Below are 24,773 nucleotides of genomic sequence, written 5' to 3' on the forward strand. Positions count from 1 at the left end.
GATGTTCCCGGAGATGGGTCTGACCCGGCCCCAGGAACAGTCCCTGGAGGGGAACAGGAAGTCCCAGGCCGGGAATGCCATCTGGAGCCTTTGGCGCATGGTAAGAATCCCCAGCCCTGCCCCTTCCCTACATTAGCCAGATTTCACATGGGGACCAGATTTCATGGGGGGATATTAGATTTTAAGGTCCTTGATGCATTTTTCATGGCCATGAATTTGGTAGGGCTAGAGCTAGACTACAAGTTTGCCTTAAAGGGACACCCTGCCCTGTTATACAGATTGTTTTTTCAGTTGCTCAAACCATTCTTCCCTCTCTGACAATATCAAGAGTCAGTAAAGAACTCATGTTAGGTTGTTAGGCGTGGTCAGTCCCATTAACACCATTCCTTTTTGCCAGATTGTTATATACTGACAATTGGGGAGCAGTGGAGTGTCATAGTCTTAGTCCTTTGGAAGAAGATGGTGCTAAGCATGATTAATGCCTGAACTGGAATTATACAACTACTACCAAGGAAGAAGCTGTGCTCTGAAGGAGTGATTAGCTTCCACAGGAAATTCAGTCAAACTATTTGCCAAAGAAACTGAAAAGAATTTTTTTTTATATTTTATTCACCACCAGCTAAAAATATCCCTGGCCCTTAAAATACCAATTTACTGTGATGACAAACTCAAGTTTCAGATTTTCAGTTTAAATGTTCATCTTAGTTATTCAGTGAGCACGTTTAAAAATGGATGTTTAGTATACCACAGTACTTTCCTTTGCTATGGTATTAGAGGTATTCTCTATAGTTACCATGGGAAAAGAAAGAAGTAACTTTAATTGCTACTGGTAGAAAATGTCCAATGTTTAATAATAGTTTCACCCAACATGCATTATTGTTTTAAGGTGATACAAAATACCAGATATAAACACAGACAAAAACAGTACTCAAAAGCAATACAACACATTATAAAGAATCAAGACTAACCACACTAAATTTGCAAGGAGTTACATGTGCTATAGTTTTCACAGCACCAGGAATAGTGTTACATTTACTAAGACTAATTTTTTACACCTCATATAAACTGAGGTAGTGACTGCCATTTGTGGCATAGTTGTTTTTCCCTTCTATACAAACTGATGAGATAAAAAATGTTACTTTTAAACAGCTGTAAATGTCTATACAGTTTTATGATATACAGTGAATTTTTATACAGACATATTTTAAACTCTATCAGTGTTCTGGCCTCATGACAGCAATTTACAATTTTACCATAACCCATGAAAAAACCTCAAACAACCACCTGCTGCTGACCTGTATGTCATTAATACTGTACAAGCATTCCACCTTTTTTCTGGTAGTTCTGTTCTTAATATATTTTCATATATTTGGAATTTTTAACTAGCTACAGTTTCTGTTATTCTTCTTATCAAGAATAAACTGCAATACTTCTAGGTAAAATATTTCATCAGATCAAATAATTGCTAATGCTTGTATGAAAGGTTCATAATTTGTGCTAATTTAGTTCTCTAGCATATGACACACTGATTCTTCCCTATAGCATGTCCAAAGTTTTAATTAGTCTAACTATTTCAACAACTGGAGATTAATGAACTGAATAATAAATTTTCCAGTCTATGGAGTTGCTCAGTAACCTCTTTTATGACGGGGGTGGGTTCATAACTGGTTGGAAAACCATTCCCAGAGAGTAGTTATCAGTGATTCCCAGTCATGCTGGAAGGGCATAACGAGTGGGGTCCTGCAGGGGTCAGTTCTGGATCTGGTTTTGTTCAATATCTTCATCAATGATTCAGATAATGGCATAGAGAGTACACTTATAAAGTCTGCGGACAATACCAAGCAGAGAGGGGTTGCAAGTGGTCTGGAGGATAGAATTATAATTCAAAATGATCTGGACAAACTGGACATAACTGCCCTGGAAGGAGTCCTGCAGAAAGGGATCTGGGGGGTCATAGTGGACCACAAGCTAAATATGAGTCAACAGTGTAACGCTGTTGCAAAAAAAGCAAACATCATTCTGGGATGTATTAGCAGGAGTGTTGTAAGCAAGACACAAGAGTAATTCTTCCTATCTACTCTGCACTGGTTAGGCCCCAACTGGAGTATTGTGTCCAGTTCTGGGTGCCACATTTCAGGAAAGACATGGACAAACTGGAGAAAGTCCAGAGAAGAGCAACAAAAATGATTAAAGGTCTAGACAACATAACCGATGAGGGAGATTGAAAAAATTGGGTTTGTTTAGTCTGGAAAAGAGAAGACTGAGAGGGGACATGACAACAATTTTCAAGTACATAAAAGGTTGTTACAAGGAGAAGAGAGAAGAATTGCACTTCTTAACCTCTGAGGATAGGACAAGAAGCAATAGGCTTAAATTGCAGCAAGGGAGGTTTAGGTTGGACATAAGGAAAAATTTCTTAACTTTTCAGGCTGGTTAAGCACTGGAATAAATTGCCTAGGGAGGTTGTGGAATCTCCATCATTGGAGATTTTTAAGAGCAAGTTAGACAAACACCTGTCAGGGATGTTTGTCAGGGTTTGTTTCTTGACTTTAGCAAAGCTTTTGACACGGTCTCCCATAGTATTCTTGTCAGCAAGTTAAGGAAGTATGGGCTGGATGAATGCACTATAAGGTGGGTAGAAAGCTGGCTAGATTGTCGGGCTCAACGGGTAGTGATCAATGGCTCCATGTCTAGTTGGCAGCCGGTATCAAGTGGAGTGCCCCAAGGGTCGGTCCTGGGGCTGGTTTTATTCAATATCTTCATAAATGATCTGGAGGATGGTGTGGATTGCACTCTCAGCAAATTTGCGGATGATACTAAACTGGGAGGAGTGGTAGATATGCTGGAGGGGAGGGATAGGATACAGAAGGACCTAGACCAATTGGAAGATTGGGCCAAAAGGAATCTGATGAGGTTCAATAAGGATAAGTGCAGGGTCCTGCACTTAGGACGGAAGAACCCAATGCACAGCTACAGACTAGGGACCGAATGGCTAGGCAGCAGTTCCGCGGAAAAGGACCTAGGGGTGAAAGTGGATGAGAAGCTGGATATGAGTCAGCAGTGTGCCCTTGTTGCCAAGAAGGCCAATGGCATTTTGGGATGTATAAGTAGGGGCATAGCGAGCAGATCGAGGGACGTGATCGTTCCCCTCTATTCGACATTGGTGAGGCCTCATCTGGAGTACTGTGTCCAGTTTTGGGCCCCACACTACAAGAAGGATGTGGATAAATTGGAGAGAGTCCAGCGAAGGGCAACAAAAATGATTAGGGGACTGGAACACATGAGTTATGAGGAGAGGCTGAGGGAGCTGGGATTGTTTAGCCTGCAGAAGAGAAGAATGAGGGGGGATCTGATAGCTGCTTTCAACTACCTGAAAGGGGGTTCCAAAGAGGATGGCTCTAGACTGTTCTCAATGGTAGCAGATGACAGAACGAGGAGTAATGGTCTCAAGTTGCAGTGGGGGAGGTTTAGATTGGATATTAGGAAAAACTTTTTCACTAAGAGGGTGGTGAAACACTGGAATGCGTTACCTAGGGAGGTGGTAGAATCTCCTTCGTTAGAGGTTTTTAAGGTCAGGCTTGACAAAGCCCTGGCTGGGATGATTTAACTGGGAATTGGTCCTGCTTTGAGCAGGGGGTTGGACTAGATGACCTTCTGGGGTCCCTTCCAACCCTGATATTCTATGATTCTATGATGGTCTAGATAATAGTCCTGCCATGAGTGCAGGGGACTGGACTAGATGACCTCTCGAGGTTCCTTTCATTCCCAGAATTCTATGAGAGGATCTCAGAATATTTATAAACAAATGAGTTCTTTGAAGGGTTTGTTTGAAGTTTGTAACCCCCATTTTACAGACGGCATAAATAGATAAACTGACTTGTACAAGGCCACTTACAATGCTCATGTCAGAAGATGTTACTCAATCTTGTGCAGTAACTGGAGTTCTTTGAGATGTGTCCCCCTATGGGTGCTTCACTTCAGGTGTGCAGCACCTGTGATCAGAGATTTTCAGTACCAGTACACTCCAGACATCCTCATACAAATGATATATAGCATTGTACAAGTGAACTGTGCTCAGTTCCTTCTCTATCACAAAGTCCTGTGAGATGGAACTCTGAAGCAGAGGGGAAGAAGAGTGCGTAGTGGAGCACCCTTAGGGGGACACATCTTGAAGAACTCCAGTTACTGCACAAGGCAAGTAACCTTTCCTTCACGTAGTGTCCCTATGGGTACTTCAATTCAGCAGACTCCCGAGTAATATCCCCAGGAGGAGGGAGCTTTGGAGTTGGCTCTAAAATTGAAGATGGAACTGTATTGCTAACCACAGCATTTGATCTAGAAGCATGAACCAAGTCATAATGTTTGGCAAAAGTATGTATTGAAGTCCAATTTGTAACCCTGCAAATTTCAACAAATGGAACATTTTTCAACAATGCCACAGAAATAAATTGGGACCTTGTGGAATAGACAGTAACTAAAGAAGGAGGTTGAATGTTGGCAGCCTCATAACAAGAGATACTTCTGATGCTGCACCCCAAATTCTTCATAAAAATATTGTTATGATATAAATATGCCATAACCAAGATATGTTTTACGCAAAATGGGTCATGTGAGGCATCAGTGCAAAGGTTTTGATTTGCTGAATGTGATTATCCAATTTGTATGCATGTATCATTTCTGTATCTGAAGTTAAGAATATTGACTATGTAACAATTACAACTATGTGTGTACTTCAGGGAACACCCACCAGACAGCAAGCAATCATTCTGAATGAGCCATTTAAGAAGGACAATAGAACTCTGAAGATACTAATCTCCCACCTTCCTGATGAGGAGCTTCCTGGGATGTTGCTTTGACACTGCAGGGTCATCTGATGATGTCACCTGGTACGGAGTACTGGACACTGGTAGTATTTTTCCGCTGGAATCAAAGGGTTCCAGGCTTAGGTAAATTCTATTTAAAGTTGGGGAATAAATCAATCAGGACTCTCCTCCATTGCCTGCCCAGGAAGGAAGACTGCTAAAAACACCTGAAGGGAAATGAAGGGTTGAGTCCAAGCTGAAATAGGGGTCCAGTCTGTAAAGAGACATAACTGGAACTCTAAGCTACAGAAACTCTGCAACCTGCTTAAAACAACATTTAGGGTGAGAAATTACATTTTGTAACCTGTTTCTTGAGTGTATTAACCTTAGTTTGTGTGTTTTGTTTTATTTGCTCAGTAATCTGCTTTGTACTGTTTGCTATCTCTTATAATCACTTAAAATTTACCTTTTGCAGTTAATGAACTTGTTTCTTGTTTATAACATAACCCAGTTTGTGCAATTCATATCTAGAGGGAAGGGGGGCAAAAAGCTGTGCATATCTCTCTTCACACTGAGGAAGAGGGCGATTTTTATAAGCTTGCACTGTGCAGATTTTTCTATATAGCGCAAGACAATATTATTTTGGGTTTGCTTCCCAAAGGGGGTGTGCATGTGAGTGCTGAGTAAATCCCTGATCTAATTCTTCCCACACAGTGCTAATTTCAGTCTGTGTCAACAGCTGGGTGTGACCTTACTAGAGAAGGCTTGAGGGCCTGGTACAGCATAGACACAGTGAGGAAGCCGAGGTTGGTGGAATGGGCAGGCTCAGTGAGACCTCAGAACATTGGGGGCATCCCGGATGGGGGGTCCAACCCATCACAATAATATACCGAGAGATCCACCTTTAAGAGTCTCAGAGTGGAGACTGTCAATCCTTTGGATCTGTCATCAAACAAAACAAACAGTCTGAGAGACTTTCTGAATGGTTTGGTTCTGTCCAGGTAGAAGGCTAATGTCCTTGGGATATCCAAGGTGTGAAGAGCAGCCTCCCTCCTGTTCAGGTGTGGCTTTGCAGAACAAAATGGAAGAATACCTGGTAAACAGGGAATTCAGAAGATACTTTAAGTAGAAATTTAGGGTACGATCATATTAAAACATTTCCCCTGAAAAATACCGTCAAGGGAGAATCTGTCATTACAACGCCTATAACCCTTTCTCTGACTCTTCGGGCAGAGATGATTGTCACCCAGAAAGTTGTCTTTAGAGACAGATGAAGTAGAGAACAGGTAGCCAGTGGTTCAAAAGGAGGTGTCATAACATAATTAAAGACCAGGTTGAAATCCCATACAGGGGTAAGCTGTCTAATGAAACCCTTGATGAATCTTGCCATCAAAGGGTGGGCAAACACTGAGAAACACTTTACAGATGATTTTTTAAATTTCAACACGTAATTGAGAACAGTGGAGAGGGAAGACTGAACAGGTGAAACCTGTTGCTGGACACATCAGCAGCGAAATCTCTTCCATTTTTGAAAGTAAATGTTTTGCATAGATATCTTTCTGCTGGTTAACGATGCTACTTGTATTTCTGCCAAACAAGAAGTTTATATTCCCAAGAACAATTAAAGAACCAAACTAAGGGTATGTCTTCACTACCCGCCGGATTGGCAGGCAGCGATCAATCCAGCGAGGATCAATTTATCACGTCTAGTCTATACATGATAAATCGATCCCCGAGCGCTCTCCCATCAACTCCTGTAGTCCAGCACAGCGAGAGCGCAAGCGGAGTCATCGGGGAAGTGGCAGCAGTCAACTCACCGCGGTGGAGACACCACGGTAAGTCGATCTAAGTACGTCGACTTCAGCTACGTTATTCATGTAACTTAGATCAATCCCCCCACCACCACCCCAGTGTAGACCAGGGCTAAGAGTGGATGAATTCTCAGGATGGAAAGTCCAACCAGAGTCCTGAGGCAGCAGATAGCGAACAGACATAAGTTTCAATGCTAGACAGAAAGCTAGGCAGATCAGATAAGGGTACAAGATTTGTCTTGTCCAGTTCTGTACAACTAAAATGACTCCAGCTTTGGGCTAGTCTACACTGAAAACTTACACTAGCATAGCTACATCTCTCAAAAATGTGAAAAATCCACATCTGAGAGACGTAGCTATGCCAACCTAACCCCTGATGTAGACAGCTCTAGACTGACAGAAGAATTCTTCCTTCAATCTAGCTACCAACTCTTGGGGAGGTGGATTAACTATGGCAATGGGAGAACACCTTCTGTTACTGCAGTGAGCATCTACACAGTAGCATTTTAAGTGCAGGCATACTTTTTATCATTTGATCTTGTTCAACACTCTCAAAATCAACGGTATCAGAGGGTATGAATAGAGAACTACCTTCATCCAAGGAGTGAGGAAGGGATCTCTTAGGGAACAAGGACCTCCTTTTGAACAGTCCTCCGTTCAAACAGAATTTTTTGTACATCCTGTTGGCAGTGGTGATGCAGTAGGGCCAATTCTGGAAACCCTCACATCAGAAAAACAGTTATGAGAATCCTTTTATAATGTTGACAGCAGTGTCTGCTGAGATCGTTGACCGTGGCGTTTTGTATGCCTGGAAGGTAAGAGGCTGAGATGAGAATGTGATTGGCTGCACACCAGTTCCAAAGCTTCATTGCTTAGTCACAAAGAGAGGGAGATCTCATGCTGCCCTGATGATTGATGTAGAACATGCAGGCTACGTTGTCTGTCACAACTCTGACAGATTCGTTCCTGATTAACAGAAAGAGTGGATGTAGGCATTCCTGATTTCTCTCAGTTGCAGGATACTGATATGCAGGAAGCACTTTTAGGCAGACCACCTGCCCTAAATTATGCAATGGTCCCTCGGTGCAGTCGATATCCCACAAGGGATGCATGTAATGTTATAGAAGGCTGGGTGAAAAGGACTCTAGAACAGAGTTTGGAGGGATCCCTCCACAATTTGAGTGAGTCATGTACTTGGTGAGGGACAGATGCTAGCTTGTAGTCTTCAAAGAACTCCTGGTACTGGACCAGCTTTGCGCTGGGTCCTGAGGTCTCCAGATCAGATGGTCTCTGAAATGACTAGTTTCTCTTCGAATCTCTGTTAGGAGATCCAGGACCCCGACTCTTTAGAGCTTTGTTGGTACCTTCCGCGCTCTTCTCCCATGAGGATCTCGGTGACCAGGATGTGGATGTTGACAGGGCACTAAGTGTACTCCAAGGCTGATGTACTGTTTTTCCAGACTTGGAACAGAGGCTAATTGCATGGCTTGAGCCATCGGGGAAGGCTAAATTTAATTTCCATTTTTCCTAGATCTGCTTTTGAAAGAGGTACAGATCTCACACTTCAAAGGAATGTGGAGTCTCTTACCTTTCTATCTCCGTATGCTATTTTTATAGCTGCGAACACTGTTGTGGTCAACAACTTTCGCTGCTAGACTAACTTTGCTCCCTAAATATTAGTTTCAGAGTAACAGCCGTGTTAGTCTGTATTCGCAAAAAGAAAAGGAGTACTTGTGGCACCTTAGAGACTAACCAATTTATTTGAGCATGAGCTTTCATGAGCTACAGCATCCGATGAAGTGAGCTGTAGCTCACGAAAGCTCATGCTCAAATAAATTGGTTAGTCTCTAAGGTGCCACAAGTACTCCTTTTCTTTTTGCTAAATATTAGTGAGATTTGGCTGATGAATATTTGTCCTGTCTATCCCACCCCAGGCTCTGGCCTTCTCATTTTTATAGGATCCTTATTCCCCCCTGCCCTGCCATTCTGCCTTATCTTTGAGCTCTGCCATGGTGGATTTCTGTGGTGTGCTCCATCACCAGTAACCCTTTCCACCTGCATTTCTACAGAACCATTTGACTCCCTTCACCCTCTCAATCTGCAGCAGACAGCAACGATTAGCCACCTGAATACACTACCAAACATTTACCTTGCTGTTCACACAGCCCTATTGACAACAAATATTTCAGTTTACACACACTTCATACAAATCATGAAAGATGACTATTTGTGCTCAACATTATTTGTTGATATCACTGCAGCTCTGGGAAGGGTATTTAAGTATTACATTGGTTGAGTGCTACTGTAAAGTCAACAGGGAACACACAAGCATCACATTTTGCTAATATCTAGAAAACTCTTGGCTAGATTACTGTTCTGACAGTCAGATATAACAGTGGAATGGGATCAGAGAATGGTTTTATCAGCAGAAATAACATTCTTCACAGTATTTTTGTGCAAACACTTAAAATCAATAAGGACTGTATTTTATATCAATGGAAAAATTTTAGTTTCTTGTAAAAATGTAAGCAACAAAAATACTGTAGATATGACAATGTGAGGATATGTAAAAGGTAGATATAAATCTTTTTTGTTCTAGTCATTTTATAGCAAACCACAACAGGAAGAATGCACTGCTACTGCAAGGGAATAATTAAATAATGTCAATATTTCATGAATCGTTGTTGAAGGGAAATGTACAAATTACCACCCTGACATTTTTGCAAATGTTGGACACACCTTACTTTTACAGAGCACCAAGCTTCTGGACTACTTCATTATCCAATGACAGCAGTAATAACAATCTAATCAGGATTTGAAACACTTCAGTGGAGTGTGACTGTATAAGCAAACAACATCTAGGCATGCACATTACAGAACTATTAAAAACATAACTTGGAGGGCTTCCAATTGTTTTTAAACTTTAATCTGGAAGCAAGTCAAACAGCATTTCATTGCAAGATTTCTGAATGCAGTGAACCTATGTAAAATTTTATTATGTTCAAAAAATGAAAACTCAAGCAAAAAATGTGTGTGTATATGTGTATATGCTCGCGTGTGCATATGTGTATATGCTCGCGTGTGCATGAAAACAGAAGGAATAGCTGTGAAAATACAGGAAGAGGATTGGGCAATATGAGGGCTTTAGAAAATATTTATTTCAGCTGTATAATAGCAGTAGTACCATTCACAAAGTAATAGATAACATTCAGCTGACACTTAATTTTATAGCCAGATTCAGCTTTGAAAGGAAAATAACAATAATGTACAATACAATAAAAATCTTCTGACAAAGATTCAGAGGATTTAAATATTGAAGAACTGTCAGGCAAAGACGGTCTCTCTCTCCCTCTGGCTCAATAAATAGTTAATTACAGTGGAACAGTTCCAGAAGCGGGGGAGAGGGAGAGACACTCACACAGTCTGACTCTATAGCCTGGCAGTTAGGGCACTCCAAATCAAGCAGAGAAGGGACTTGAACCAGGGTCTCCCACATACCACATGAGTGCCCTCATAATTGAATTACTGGCTAGTCTGGGGTGGGTGCCCTCCTCTCTCTCCTTTTTTCACAAAAAAATTCAAAAGGACTTATTTTTCTTGTGATGCAGAATAAAAACTAATTTCAAAACCTCTGAAATTTTTTTAAATGGAATTCCTGTTTTTCCAGACAGCCCTAATACAACCCGAGATATTGTAGGACATAATTTAGCAAACATCTTAAACTCATGCTTCACTTTAAGCATTTGAGTTATCCCATTCCAATCCAGCAATGCACTTAGATATGGGCTTTACTCCCAATGACTACATTGCACTTAAGTACATGCTTAAAGTTAAGCATGTGCTTAAGTGTTTTGCTTAACAAACAGTGGCAGCTGATTTTGAAAGAGATGGCCACTACATGTGAGTGAGCTCTTGGGGGTGGGGTGCGACTACCAAGAAGATCTCAAAAACCCTCTACAAATGTTATTAATTCTTCTATTCCAGTGTGATAATCCCACTCATGAACATTACTAAAGAGTCAGTCTTTACTTTCTGCACGCTAGCACATCAATACAGGTTACTCTGCACTACCTAGTGGTCATATTTCTATCAAGAAAACTGTTATTTTAGAATATATTAAATCCAATAAGTTTTCTAAACCAACTAAACATTACACACACTGCAGTTATGCCTGAACTGGATGGCAAGTAAGTAGCAGTTTTTAGAGATGCGCTCTAATATGCAGCCATTTATTGTAGGGCCAGGCCAAGGTAAATCCTGGAAGTGGTTCATTTTGCCTCTGACCCTATGCCTCCAATTTTGATATAATGAGTAAACACTGCTCAGACTATTCCTCTTTGCCTATAAAGACTAGTTGCATGCTGAGCAAGGCTCACAAACCCAGACCAGTACCAGGTTAGGAATGGACAGAAAAAGTGCTTCAGGGCTGCTCCCAAAGTGAACTGTCTCCTGTGGAAATAAGATCTCAGTGCTGGTGTGGGAGTTTCCCACAGCTTCTATTGGCCTCTAAAGCTATGTGTGTCATCTGGACTGTTGATGAAGCTGTACATAAATATCTAACTGTTAAAAAACAAAAAATGTTCCACAGGACCCATATTAAAACCAGATGTGAGATGCAGAAGCCAGAAACCTAGTGTCATTTCAAAAGACCCAGCAGAAACATGTGTTAATTGTATTATTTACTTTGCCAAGCAGTAAATTGCCATTCCAATGAAGTCATATCAGATGGCTATAATACTTTTCTTATGTATTTTATGTTATTAGAGAGGGAAATGTTTTGTGGTCTAAAATATTAAAGCTAGTACTTTGGATGACAAATTCTGTTCCAAAGTGGAGTAAAATTTATTTACCAGTTTAGTGCAATTCAAATTCCTGCTCCTATCGTATACTGAGTCATTACACAAAGTGAAAACTATTTCCCCATGCTAATTTTTCCGCTACTGTTACTCACACCTTCTTGTCAACTGTTTGAAATGGGCCATCCTGATTATCACTACAAAAGTTTTTTTTCTCCTGCTAATAGCCTTAATTGATTAGTCTCATTACAGTTGTTATGGCAACACCCATTTTTTCATGTCCTCTGTGCATATATATCTTCCTCCTGTATTTTCCACTGCATGCATCCGATGAAGTGCATTTTAGCCCATGAAAGCTTATGCCCAAATACATTTGTTAGTCTCTAAGGTGCCACAAGCACTCCTCGGGTTTTTTGAGTTATTAATGTTATATTTTATATTTGTAGTTTTAAAAAGATGAATTATAACATTTATAAAGTGGTATTGTTAACACTCAAATATTACAGGACTGATGGATAATATTAATAAACATTGCAAACTACCTATCCAGTAAATACAGAAATCTTGCATGCTTTACTGCACTTACACTCTACAGTAAGAATAAAAGCAGATCTACACATAGCTATCATACAATGTGTAGGGAAGGTAATGGCCATTATCTTTGAAAACTCATGGCGATCGGGGGAAGTCCCGGAAGACTGGAAAAAGGTTAATGTAGTGCCAATCTTTAAAAAAGGGAAGGAGGAGGATCCTGGGAACTACAGGCCAGCCAGCCTCACCTCAGTCCCTGGAACAATCATGGAGCAAGTCCTCAAGGAATCAATTCTGAAGCACTTAGAGGAGAGAAAAGTGATCAGGAACAGTCAGCATGGATTCATCAAGGGAAAGTCATGCCTGACTAATCTAATTGCCTTCTATGATGAGATTACTGGTTCTGTGGATGAAGGGAAAGCAGTGGACGTGTTGTTCCTTGACTTTAGCAAAGTTTTTCACAGGGTCTCCCACAGTATTCTTGCCAGCAAGTTAAAGAAGTATGGACTGGATGAATGGACTATTAGGTGGATAGAAAGCTGGCTAGATTGTCGGGCTCAACGGGTAGTGATCAATGGCTCCATGTCTAGTTGGCAGCCGGTATCTAGTGGAATGCCCCAAGGGTCGGTCCTGGGGCCGGTTTTGTTCAATATCTTCATTAATGATCTGGAGGATGGTGTGGATTGCACCCTCAGCAAGTTTGCAGATGACACTAAACTGGGAGGAGAGGTAGATACGCTGGAGGGTAGGGATAGGATACAGAGAGACCTAGACAAATTGGAGGATTGGGCCAAAAGAAATCTGATGAGGTTCAACAAGGACAAGTGCAGAGTCCTGCACTTAGCATGGAAGATTCCAATGCACCGCTACAGACTAGGGACCAAATGGCTAAGCAGCAGTTCTGCAGAGAAGGACCTAGGGGTGAAAGTGGATGAGAAGCTGGATATGAGTCAAAAGTGTGCCCTTGTTGCCAAGAAGGTCAATAGCATTTTGGGGTGTATAAGTAGGGGCATTTCCAGCAGATCGAGGGGCGTGATCGTTCCCCTCTATTCGACATTGGTGAGGCCTCATCTGGAGTACTGTGTCTAGTTTTGGGCCCCACACTACAAGAAGGATGTGGATAAATTGGAGAGAGTCCAGCGAAGGGCAACAAAAATGATTAGGGGTCTAGAACACATGACTTATGAGGAGAGGATGAGGGAACTGGGATTGTTTAGTCTACGGAAGAGAAGAATGAGGGGGGATTTGATAGCTGCTTTTAACTACCTGAAAGGTGGATCCAAAGAGGATGGATCTAGACTACTCTCAGTGATAGCAGATGACAGGACAAGGAGTAATGGTCTCAAGTTGCAGTGGGGGAGATTTAGGTTGGATATTAGGAAAAACTTTTTCACCAGGAGGGTGGTGAAACACTGGAATGCGTTACCTAGGGAGATGGTGGAATCTCCTTCCTTAGAAGTTTTTAAGGTCAGGCTTCACAAAGCCCTGGCTAGGATGATTAAGTTGGGGATTGGTCCTGCTCTGGGCAACCGGTTGGACTAGATGACCTCCAGAGGTCCCTTCCAACTCTGATATTCTATGAGTCTATGATTCTAATGCATTCATAAAACTAAATGTCATCTGAAATGCTTCACATAATGCAGCGATACTCGGATTAAGGCTTGCAAGCTGCAAGTGGCTCTTTAATGTGTCTCCTGCAGCTCTTTACATCACATGATATTAAAACACTGTGATTTAATTATTAAACAATTAAGTTATTAACCAATCAGGATGATTTTACTATGTTATTCACCAATTGTAATTAATGAAATAATAATATTTGGTCAGTCATTTTGCTGTGAGAATATATATATATATATATATATATATATATATATATATATATATACACATACACATACACACACACACACACATATATATACATACACACACACACACACACACACACACACACATATATATATTAATTATACACACATACACACACTAAATATTTCCCATCATAGTGTTTAAATTGAATCTATAGTATTATAGGAAATGAAAAATGAATTCACACTACTGTGGTTCTTTTGAGAAATGCTGATCACTAATTTGGCTCCTGAACCACTGAGGTCTGAGTATAACTGACGTAATGGATATATATTTCTTAAATGGAACATACACTGATTGAAGAAAATCAACCGCTTACCTGTTTCTTTTGCATGTTAAGACGCAAAATTTCTCTGGGTACATAAAAATGTGTTAAACCTTTAAGAAGCAACTTGTTTAAGCTACATTTAGGTATTGAATCAGGAAAGCACTAGGGCATGTGATTTTAAGTCCATTCCTATGCAGTGAAAGCACTTAAGCATGTGCTTAAGGGACACAAGCATGGGCTTAAATTTAAGTATGTGATCAAATGCCTTTCCTAAATCAGGGCCTTAAACAGAACGTGACTGGATATATTTTATTAGATGAGGGCCTGCTAATATTACAGGATGTCATCAATATATAATTTGACAGTTGTGGTTATTCTGCATATGAAATCATATCACTGAGTCACAAAAGTGGCTACATAGTTAAGGCTGGAAGACATTTTACATTACAAATCTGATTGTGACAGATCCACTCATGAGACTAACTTTATATTCATACATGGTTGTTTTTTTGCATAAAACCTCTGTTGCTTACCTCTCTGCCCAGATAAGGGTTTTTTTCAGTAGAAAGTTTGAGGCTAACTGGACAAGCTGTTTTCACATTATGTATAATAGAATCATAGAAGATTAGGGTTGGAAGAGACCTTAGGAGGTCATCCAGTCCAACCCCCTGCTCAAAGCAGGTCCAACACCAACTAAATCATCTCAGCCACAGCTTTGTCAAGTCAGGCCTTAAAAACCTTTAAGGATGGAGATTCCACCACCTCCCTAAGTAACCCATTCCAGGGCTGCACCACCCTCCTAGTGAAATAGTGTTTTCTAATACCCAACCTAAACCGCTCCGCACTGCAATTTGAGACCTTTGCTCCTTGTTCTGTCAGCTGCCACCACTGAGAACAGCCGAGCTCCATCCTCTTTGGAAACCCCCTTCAGGTAGTTGAAGGCTAAATCATGTGCCCCAGTCCCCTAATAATTTTTGTTGCCCTCCGGTGGACTCTCTCTAATTTGTCCACATCCTTTCTGTAGTGGGGGCTCAAAACCAGACAATACTCCAGATGTGGCCTCACCAGTGTCGAATAGAGGGAAATAATCACTTCCATCGATCTGCTAGCAATGCTCCTACTAATGCAATCCAATATGCTGTTAGCCTTCTTGGCAACAAAGGCACACTGCTGACTCATCCAGCTTCTCATCCACTGTAATCCCCAGGTCATTTTCTGCAGAACTGTTGCTCAGACAGTCAGTCTCCAACCTGTAGCAGTGCACGGGATTCTTTCGTCCTAAGTGCAGGACTCTGCACTTGTCCTTGTTGAACCTCATCAGATTTCTTTTGGCCCAACCCTCCAATTTCTTTAGGTCACTCCAGACCCTATCCCTACCCTCCAGCGTATCTACCTCTCCCCCCAGTTTAGTGTCATCGTGAACTTGTTGAAGGTGCAATCCATCCCATCATCCAGATCATTAATAAAGATGCTGAACAAAACCGGCCCCAGGACCAACCCCTTGGACACTCTGCTTGATACCAGCTGCCAAACAGACATCGAGCTGTTGATCACTACCCGTTGAGCCCAACAATCTAGCCAGCTTGCTATCCACTTTATAGTCCATTCATCCAATCCATACTTTTTAAACTTGCTGGCAAGAATACTGTGGGAGACTGTATCAAAAGCTTTGCTAAAGTCAAGATATATCACATCCACTGCTTTCCCCATATCCACAGAGCCAGTTATCTCATCATGTTGACTGTTCCTGATCACCTTCCTCTCCTCAAGAGCTTCAAAATGGTTTCCTTGAGGACCTGCTCCATGATTTTTCCAGGGACTGAGGTGAGGCTGACCGGTCTGTAGTTCCCCAGGTTCTCCTCTTTCCCTTCCCTTTTTTAAAGATGGGCACTTTTTCCAATCGTCCGGGACCTCCCCCGATCACCACGAATTTTCAAAGATAATGGCCAATGGCTCTACAATCACACCAACCAATTCCCTCAGCACCCTCGGATACATTAGATCTGGACCCATGGACTTGTGCATGTCCAGCTTTTCTAAACAGTCCTTAACCTGTTCTTTCACCACTGAGGGCTGCTCACCTCCTCCCCATACTGTGTTGCCCAGGACAGCAGTGTGGGAGCTGACCTTGTCTGTGAAGACCAAGGCAAAGAAAGCATTGAGTACTTCAGCTTTTTCCACATCATCTGTCACTACGTTGCCTCCCCCATTCATTAAAGGTCCCACACCTTCCCTGACCTTTTTCTTGTTGCTAACATACCTGTAGAAACCCTTCTTGTGACTGTTCACATCCCTTGCTAGCAGCAACTCCTGTTGTGTTTTGGTCTTCCTCATTACACCCCTGCATGCTTGAGCAATATTTTTATACTCCTCCCTAATCATCTGTCCAAGTTTCCACTTCTTGTAAGCTTCCTTTTTGTGTTTAAGCTCACCAGAGATTTCACTGTTTAGCCAAGATGGTCGCCTGCCGTATTTGCTATTCTTTCTGCACATCGGGATGGTTTGTTCCTGAGCCCTGAATAAGGCTTCTTTGAAATACAGCCAGCTTTCCTGGACTCCTTTTCCCCTCATATTAGCCTCCCAGGGGATCCTGCCCATCAGTTCCATATGGGAGTCAAAGTCTGCTTTTCTGAAGTCCAGGGTCCATATTTTGCTACTCTCCTTCCTTCCTTTTGTGAGGATCCTGAACTCAACCGCTGCCCAGGCTGCCACCCACTTCTACTTCCCCTACCAATTCTTCCCTGTTCGTAAGCAGCAGGTCAAGAGGAGAATGGCCCCTGGTTGGTTCCTCCAGGTAGTTGCACCAGGAAGTTGTCCCCAACACTCTCCAAAAACCTACTGGATTGTCTGTGCACTGCTGTATTGCTCTCCCAGCAGATGTCAGGGTGACTGAAGACCCCCATTAGAACCAGGGCCTGTGTTCTGGAAACTTCAGTTAATTGTCCAAAGAAAGCCTCGTCTACCTCATCCTCCTGGTCCAGTGGTCTATAGGACACGCCCACCACGACATCACCCTTGTTGCTCTCACTTCTAATCTTAACCCAAAGAGACTCAACAGGCTTTTCTCTAGTTTCATACTGCAGTTCTGAGCAATCATACCACTCTCTTACATACAGTGCAACTCATCACCTTTCCTCCCCTGCCTGTCCTTCCTGAACAGTTTCTACCCATCCATGACAGTGCTCCAGTCATGTGAGCTACCCCAGCAAGTCTCTGTTATTCCAATCACATCAGTTCTTTGACTGTGCCAGGACTTCCAATTCTTCCTGCTTGTTTCCCAGGCTTCTTGCATTCTTGTACATGCACCTAAGATAGCTAGACGATTGCCCTGCTTTCTCAGTATGAATCAGGAGGCCCCCCACCCGTTGCACCCTCTTCCTTGCGTTTCCTCCCGGTATCCCAATTCCCCACTTACCTCAGGGTTTAGGTCACTGTCCCCCGGCGAACCTAGTTTAAAGCTCTCCTCACTAGGTCAGGAAGCCTGCCTGCGAAGATACTCTTCCCTCTCTTCATTAGGTGAATCCTATCTCTTTCTAGCAATCCTTCTACACGATTGAGGAATCCAAAGCCCTCTCTCCAACTCCATCTGCGTAACCATGCATTTACCGCCACAATTCGATGGTCCCTACCTGGGCCTTTTCCTTCAACAGGGAAGATGGATGAGAACACAACTTGCACCTCCAAATCTTTTATCTTTCTTCCCAGAGCCACGTAGTCTGCAGTGACCCACTCAAGGTCATTCTTGGCAGTGTCACTGGTGCCCATATAGAGAAGTAGGAAGGGGTAGCAGTCCGAGGGCTTGATCAGTCTCAGTAGACGCTCCATCATATCCTGAATTCTAGCTCCAGGCAAGCAGCACACTTCTCAAGTCTCTCAGTCTGGTCGGCAGATGGACGACTCTGTCCCCTTTAGGAGGGAGTCCCCGACCACCACCACCCATCTCCTCCTCTTGGGAGTGGTGGTTGTGGAACCCACATCCCTAGGACAATGCATCTCATGCCTTCTGGTCGATGGGGTCTCCTTTTGATCCTTTCCCTCAGATGGCTCTTCCAAATCATTAGCTGCAGTACTACCTGTGCAGAGCGCCTGAAAATGGTTTCTTACCACTGTCTGCATAGGGGGTACATGGGTTCTCCTCATTCTTCTTCTGGAGGTCACATGCTGCCAATTTTCTTCCGCATTCTGCGCTGCCCTCTCTGATTCTTCAACATGTTGTGCCTCCAGAACCAAACGCTGACTTCTGTCCAGAAAGTCTTCATTTTCTCTGATGTAACGCAAGGTTGATACTTGTGTCTCTAGTCCTTTAACCTTCTTTTCCAATATGGAGACCAGTTTGCACTTTGTACAGATGAAGTCACTTCTATCCTCTGGGAGAAAGACAAACATGACATCCTGTACAGATCACAACAGCTGATCAGCTGTTGAGACTTTGGAAAAAAAGTGGTTGTTTATCCATAGTTTGAAAATTATTACAATATTTTTCGTCCATTCATAAAACTCAAAAACTATTTCCTATTAAGCTTTCAAACTTGTTTATACATTAATCCTCAATTGCAACTGTGGCAATGGACTAACTTTACCAAGGAAGGAAGGAAAATCTTTTTAGTTATTAAAAGCTGATTTTTATGGTCTCCAGTACCATATAGTATCTAACAAAACTTCCATGAGAAGTCTAATGAGTCCTGGAAGATAAGCAGCCCTGTAACAGGAGCAATCATATATGTATAGTTACGAGTGAGAAGATATTTATGTAAATTAAGTTCTGTAACTCACAGGAAAAAACCCTAACACACATATCTTACAATATACAAAATTTTCCATTTAGTCTTGCCTTGTATACAGTCATATCAAATATAAGACTACCTGGAGTCAATCTAAAAATAATATTTACATGTAATAATCATGCAAACACATATGAAGATTAGGATAGCACAGTCTCCCCAAAAGGTAGCTCAGCAATAACCATGCCCCTCAGTGAGCCTCATAAATCATCAGGCAATGCTCCCCAGAACAAGTTATATCAGCCTTGTTGTTCAAGTAAACTGACCTCAGACAAACAGTTTCCACAGGCGGGTCATTAAGGGTAAAAAACATTAACAGAAATAGTAACACAAACTCAGTTGTGCACATTCTGTAAAGCAATTTTTACAAAACCTTGTACTCTGAAAAAAGATCCTTTCTTATTATCATGAAAATGTCAGCAGTGGCAAAAATGCAACAAAGAGAGCATTATAAGACAGGAGGAATTACAAATCAAAGAAAGGTGTTAGCAGTTATTTCTCCAGGTAAACAGGCTCTAAGTTCTAATTTTCAGCCTGTTGGACCCTCTTTTTCATGAACATTCTGATTTCATTGGGGTAATAGAAACACAGTTTTGACCACCACAAGCCACAGAGGTTCTCATAAAATACAGGAGATCTTATTTATTCCAAAGTTTAGCAATTCTAATTTTATCCAAGAATTTCTGTTGTCTCTCAAAAGGAGCGGGAAGTAATCAGGAAAAGTTTATTTGCATGTACAGTACTGTGGTACTTGAGCTGATTGTAACATCTGCAACGCTTTCACATCATAAACTAATTTTCATGCCAGCAACCTCAATGAACCTACTATATAAAATGGAGCTTATGGAAATCCAGGCTTAATAAATTTAACTTTCCATACTGTAATTCCACTGATGTCAAATTTAAGCACATGTATAAGTCTTTGCAGAATCTGGGCCCTAATCAGTAAGCAATGGGAATTACTGCAGTGCAATGGATTGTTCATTGAGATCACACTGGCTCCCCATGAATAAATGATATCTGTACTGACGTATGGGCAAAACCATAATGCTAAGATTCTTCCATTCTGAACAGCAAGATTTCTAGCGCAAATATGAGGACAATATAAGCAAACTGGAAAACAGGATTCAGTCATGATTCTTCATGAGATTAATAGGGTTAAACTGAGCTCTGTATCTGATAGTATCATGTCATAAATAGAAACAATGAATGTAAAATAGCACTTTAAAAAAGTCTCACCTGTAAGAGAATTTTTTAAAAATTCAATACACCAGACAACAGTCCAGAATAAGAATTAAAGGTGTGGCCTATGCTGAGTCACTCTTTTTGCTCAGAAGAGAAACACACACAAACAACATTTTTAAAAATCTGTTTTTTTTTTATTTTTCCTTTCATGAAAAGGGTCTGTTTGTATAATTCATGCCAACATTAGGCACTGAGGAGACTTTTTAAAGTTCACTAACTGAAATAAAAAATTAATACTACTTTAATTATTGCATACAATTTAATATACTATCACAGTTCTTGGATTAATCATTCTGCTGGAAGAAGCTATTAGTTCTTTATGCCAGAAAATATTGATATTACGTAATTACTCTGAAATGCAATAACAAAAACCAGTTTTTAAAATCTGTGAGTTACAGTTCATGTTATGCTCCATATTATTAAATGTTTATGCATGTAATCTACTCTGCTGCCCACACATTTTTAATCACATACTTTCTGCTTTTATAATAATCACCCAATTTAAGTGAAAATTATAGTTATAGATGTATGAAGTTGTAAACTGCCTCAACTTCATAGTAATCTGTATCACTCTATATAATTTTGCAGATTATAGAATATCCACAAACTGACAAGTGGAAACACCTGAATACATTCTGAAACTTGCAGACGATACTCATGGACTAATAAATGTGAAAGGATACATTCTAAATCAATTCAAATACTATTCCCTTTAATGATGTCATTAGAGCCACACAGTCTTCTAAGCAAACTGAAAAAATTACTGATGTATGGCAATTAGACCAAGGCATCACCACTATTGTGCTAATAAGTAGCATCTGAAAAACTGTACGGTGCTTGTTTCGCTTTGTTGGATCCTATCATTGCAAGTAATGATTTCTGGGGGGTTAACAATCTGATTTAATAAACCATCAGGTATTACATGGTTTCTTGTCTCCAGCATCTGCTGCAATTATTTCAAAAGGTTAAAACATGAGACCAAGAGCCAAGTCATCATTATCCCAGCAAACTTGTTAAGCAAAACTGATGAGCCATTTCCAGCTGAAAAAACAGCTAAAACCTTTTATACAGGCTACAATAACTGAATAATCACTTCTTACAGCCAACCTTAAAAACATTCATGTGGTATTACTATACCATACTGCAAGATTAATTATAGATGTACAACAGTATAGACATTTATAGGCATCAAAAGGGTCACCAATCATCAAAACAACACACTATTCAGAACTTTTATCTGTCTGATTTTAAGTGGCACACAGTCAAAATTTTATAGATCTTTATCCACTGCATTTTCCCATAAGCCAAAAAGTGTCTCATTTTTTCTTGGTCACTATGATAGTAGTGGCATATTTTCCACATCCCCCATAACAAAATAGAACTTAACTTTTGATTGACTTAAGAGACAACTGATTTCTTTAGGAAGGATCACACATTGACACTACTCACTAGGCAGCTACTTTTTCTTACAATTAACTTCCCCAAAAACTCAAGGAGAAATGTGGTTATTTTTCCTCTAACAGAAGTCTAATTGGCTGTGAACATATATATTGTACTATAGGTCTTGTGATCTTAGAAGAACTGGTTATCTCACTCTTGCAAGGGTATTTATGACCCTGTAACCCTAAGATGTTATATTGTTATCTCACTGCACAGTGTGACACGCACAAATGTCACTGATGAATTCTAACAGTGAATCATTTGCTCCCATGTTTATAAAGCTGAATATTAAGGATGAGGTACCTTTTGCCATTATGTGTTTAGTCTCTAAAGTCTGAAGTGTATTTTCTTACCTCAGCATCTTGAGTTTCCTGATGTAATAAAGTCAGACCTGTTAGATCTTCTAAGAAGGAATGTGAGGAATTAAAAACTTTTGCAAGGAAATTAAACCCTTCTCTTTCATACTGGTCAATGACCTGTGAAGTAAACAGACAGAAAAGGATATAAAGATAACATGTAAAAGGTTTACTATTATTCATTGCTACATATAGTCTATGAAATAAAGGACAAGCTTTTTGCACACCCATACAATTATTGTGCAATGTCTAATGAAGAAAATCACAGTGGGGTAGGGATGAGGAGAAGCATTGACAGTATTACAAACATTTTCATACCATTGCAGAGAATCTTTCATTTCAGAACTACCCATACAAGAAATGCCAATAAAAAAAGTTGTATTCTCCTTTAAAATCATGCAGGAAAATTTTGCAGATTCTGTAGAACCTGGTGGAAACCTCCATTACACTTTATTTGTTCTGTTTTGTATGTCGTGTGCAACTGGGACCAAATTTTTAGCCATCGCAACAGAGTGTACATGTCATTCCTTTGACAAGAGTTCTATTTTACATAGGATTTTTAATTTCCTAATGGTATGACTTTTTAATCACATACTAATCAAATACTATATTTCTTCCTATATCTGATATACATACATAGCATATACCATTTCTCTCACATATTTTTTTCCTGTCCATTTTGAAAAGTCCTCCCAATCACCACATCTTAAGTAAAATGCTAAGCACTTTTGGATAAGAAACAAGAGAATGACGCAAAGCTGAAATGTTTAGTAAAAAATTATCCTGTTATGTACTGTTCATATTCCACTTTTCAATGTTTTTGTGGTGAAACAACTGGAAACTGTACTGTTAACTCCTATGAATCACATTCACTCTGCTTCAGAAGGTAGGTAGCTTCCCCTAAAACTGAAGTAGCTCATTCTCCCTGGATTGCAAAAGAAGCTGGAAGTGCTGCAGCTAGTACTCTTTAATAATCACTAAATAGATTCAACTAAGTGAGACTCAATGTAAGTGATTATATTTTGTTTTATTTTAAATGAAGCATCCATTCAATGCTCCTAGTATATGTACTATTAAAAAAATGTACAACTCAGAAAAGAAGTCCTTCTTGCCCAACCACTTAAAATAAACCAAAATCACCTCTTACCCCTCTTCAATAACTTCATTCTTTTCTAATCCAACCCCTCCTCAGAAGCATAGGAGCACAAACAGGCCTTGCATTGCTGTAGCAGAAATTGTGGGAACTTGCAAAACTGTCAGCATTCATCATTAGAGATGCAGCAAAACATGTCTACAGGGCTTTCCCATACTGTACTCTAGAACTTCCGGCAAACTGCCCCAGGGGAATCTAATAGTTTTCTGCTGACCGCACTATAAGTTTAATTGGCTAAGGAGCCTGGGAGATTGACTCAAATCTTATTGTTAGATGTTTATTTAGCAGCACAAGTAGCTACTGCATACTTAGGTTTCCAAGTATTACAGACAATTATGAAAGAATGAAAAATATATTATATTAAAGAGGAGAAAAGCTGGTGCAAAAATCAAAGAGTTAAACAGTTCTGGAGGTGGTACTTTTGGAGATGAACTGAAATGGAAATCTCTGAATGCTGACATCAATAATCTCTTAACAGCGTTAATCTGAGGAAGGACAAATAAATGGATACAACAGAATGAAGAATTAAGCTTTTTCTTAAATCAAGCCATACACATTTAAACACTGAGACGTTAATAGCACTATATGTTCTAGTAGGAAATCTGGAGAAACTGTTATTAATACTCCAGAGATGTATTCCATCATACCAGGGGTTTTGTGTTTTCTCTTCAGTCCATAGGTCTGTGTGAGAAGTTAATCTGAGTAAGAAGACAACTGCTTACAAATGTACAAGTATTCCTTTCTTACATAATGATCTTTTCAAAATTCACTCCTTAGAAATCAAAACAACACTATTAGCTAAGTGCTCACAATGTATACGAAGAGAATTGGGAAACAGACTTCCATTTGAGATGTGCCTTTCTTAACATTATCTAGCATATACTGCAATACCTTTTCAAACTACTCTTTGAATATACATATATATATTTTAATGACTATTCTCCATTCCAAAAGTCTATTAAAAACAACCAGATGTGCAGCAGTTTCTTGCATCTGGCTCTTCGCAAAACACTGCATATAGAAGTCAATTTATAAACTTGAACTGCTTTCAGACATGTAGTCTGCAGAGTTATCATCATTATCCAATATGTGTTGTTATTAATTTACTTTGTTGGAACCACAATACAAAGTTTATATGACATCTCTTTAAAGATATAGGCCAAATTATATTCATGGTATGTAACAGCAACACACAGTCCACTTGCCATAAACTGAAAAATTAGCATTATCCTGAAAAATTAGAAGCATCTCAAATACAAAGCAGATGATAACATAACATATTGGTCCTTGCCCACAGTTAAAATTTGAAGGATGTACACTACTTCTGGATAATCAAATGTCAAGGAAGTGGAAAAAGGTAATACAGGCTCAAGTAACAAAGTATTAATAAAAGTGGCAAAGAGTCCTGTGGCAATATGTCTGTTAGTTTATAAGGTGCCACAGGACTCTTTGCCGCTTTTACAGATCCAGACTAACACAGCTACCCCTCTGATATTAATAAAAGGATACTCTCAAGGGTTAAATCAGTTTTTAAATCATGTGTATTTTCTTTTGTTACTACTAACAACTTGGAAGCTATAAACAAATAGTTACACATGTCAAATCCCTGTCCCCCTGCTGCTTCCTCTTGCCCTCAGTGAAATACAGCACCAGCCTAATTTCCCTCTCCCAAGTTCTGTTAACTTCTACCCTCCTAAACCCAGACAACATTAGATCCT

General features: G+C 40.3%; 1 protein-coding gene across 3 annotated transcripts in view; it reads right to left on the bottom strand.

The window, feature by feature from the left end:
• The window catches only part of ATG7 (autophagy related 7), a 270,223-nt gene that overhangs the window by 121,428 nt on the left and 124,022 nt on the right, over positions 1 to 24,773 (bottom strand). For all 3 annotated transcript variants that reach the window (XM_084634637.1, XM_084634638.1, XM_084634639.1), the window contains exon 18: positions 21,900 to 22,022. In XM_084634637.1, coding sequence (XP_084490763.1) covers positions 21,900 to 22,022 — 123 coding nt within the window. The remainder of the gene's footprint in view (positions 1 to 21,899; positions 22,023 to 24,773) is intronic.

This window comes from Lepidochelys olivacea (assembly GCF_965140295.1).
Source record: "Lepidochelys olivacea isolate rLepOli2 genome assembly, chromosome: 7".
Lineage (NCBI taxonomy): Eukaryota > Metazoa > Chordata > Testudines > Cheloniidae > Lepidochelys > Lepidochelys olivacea.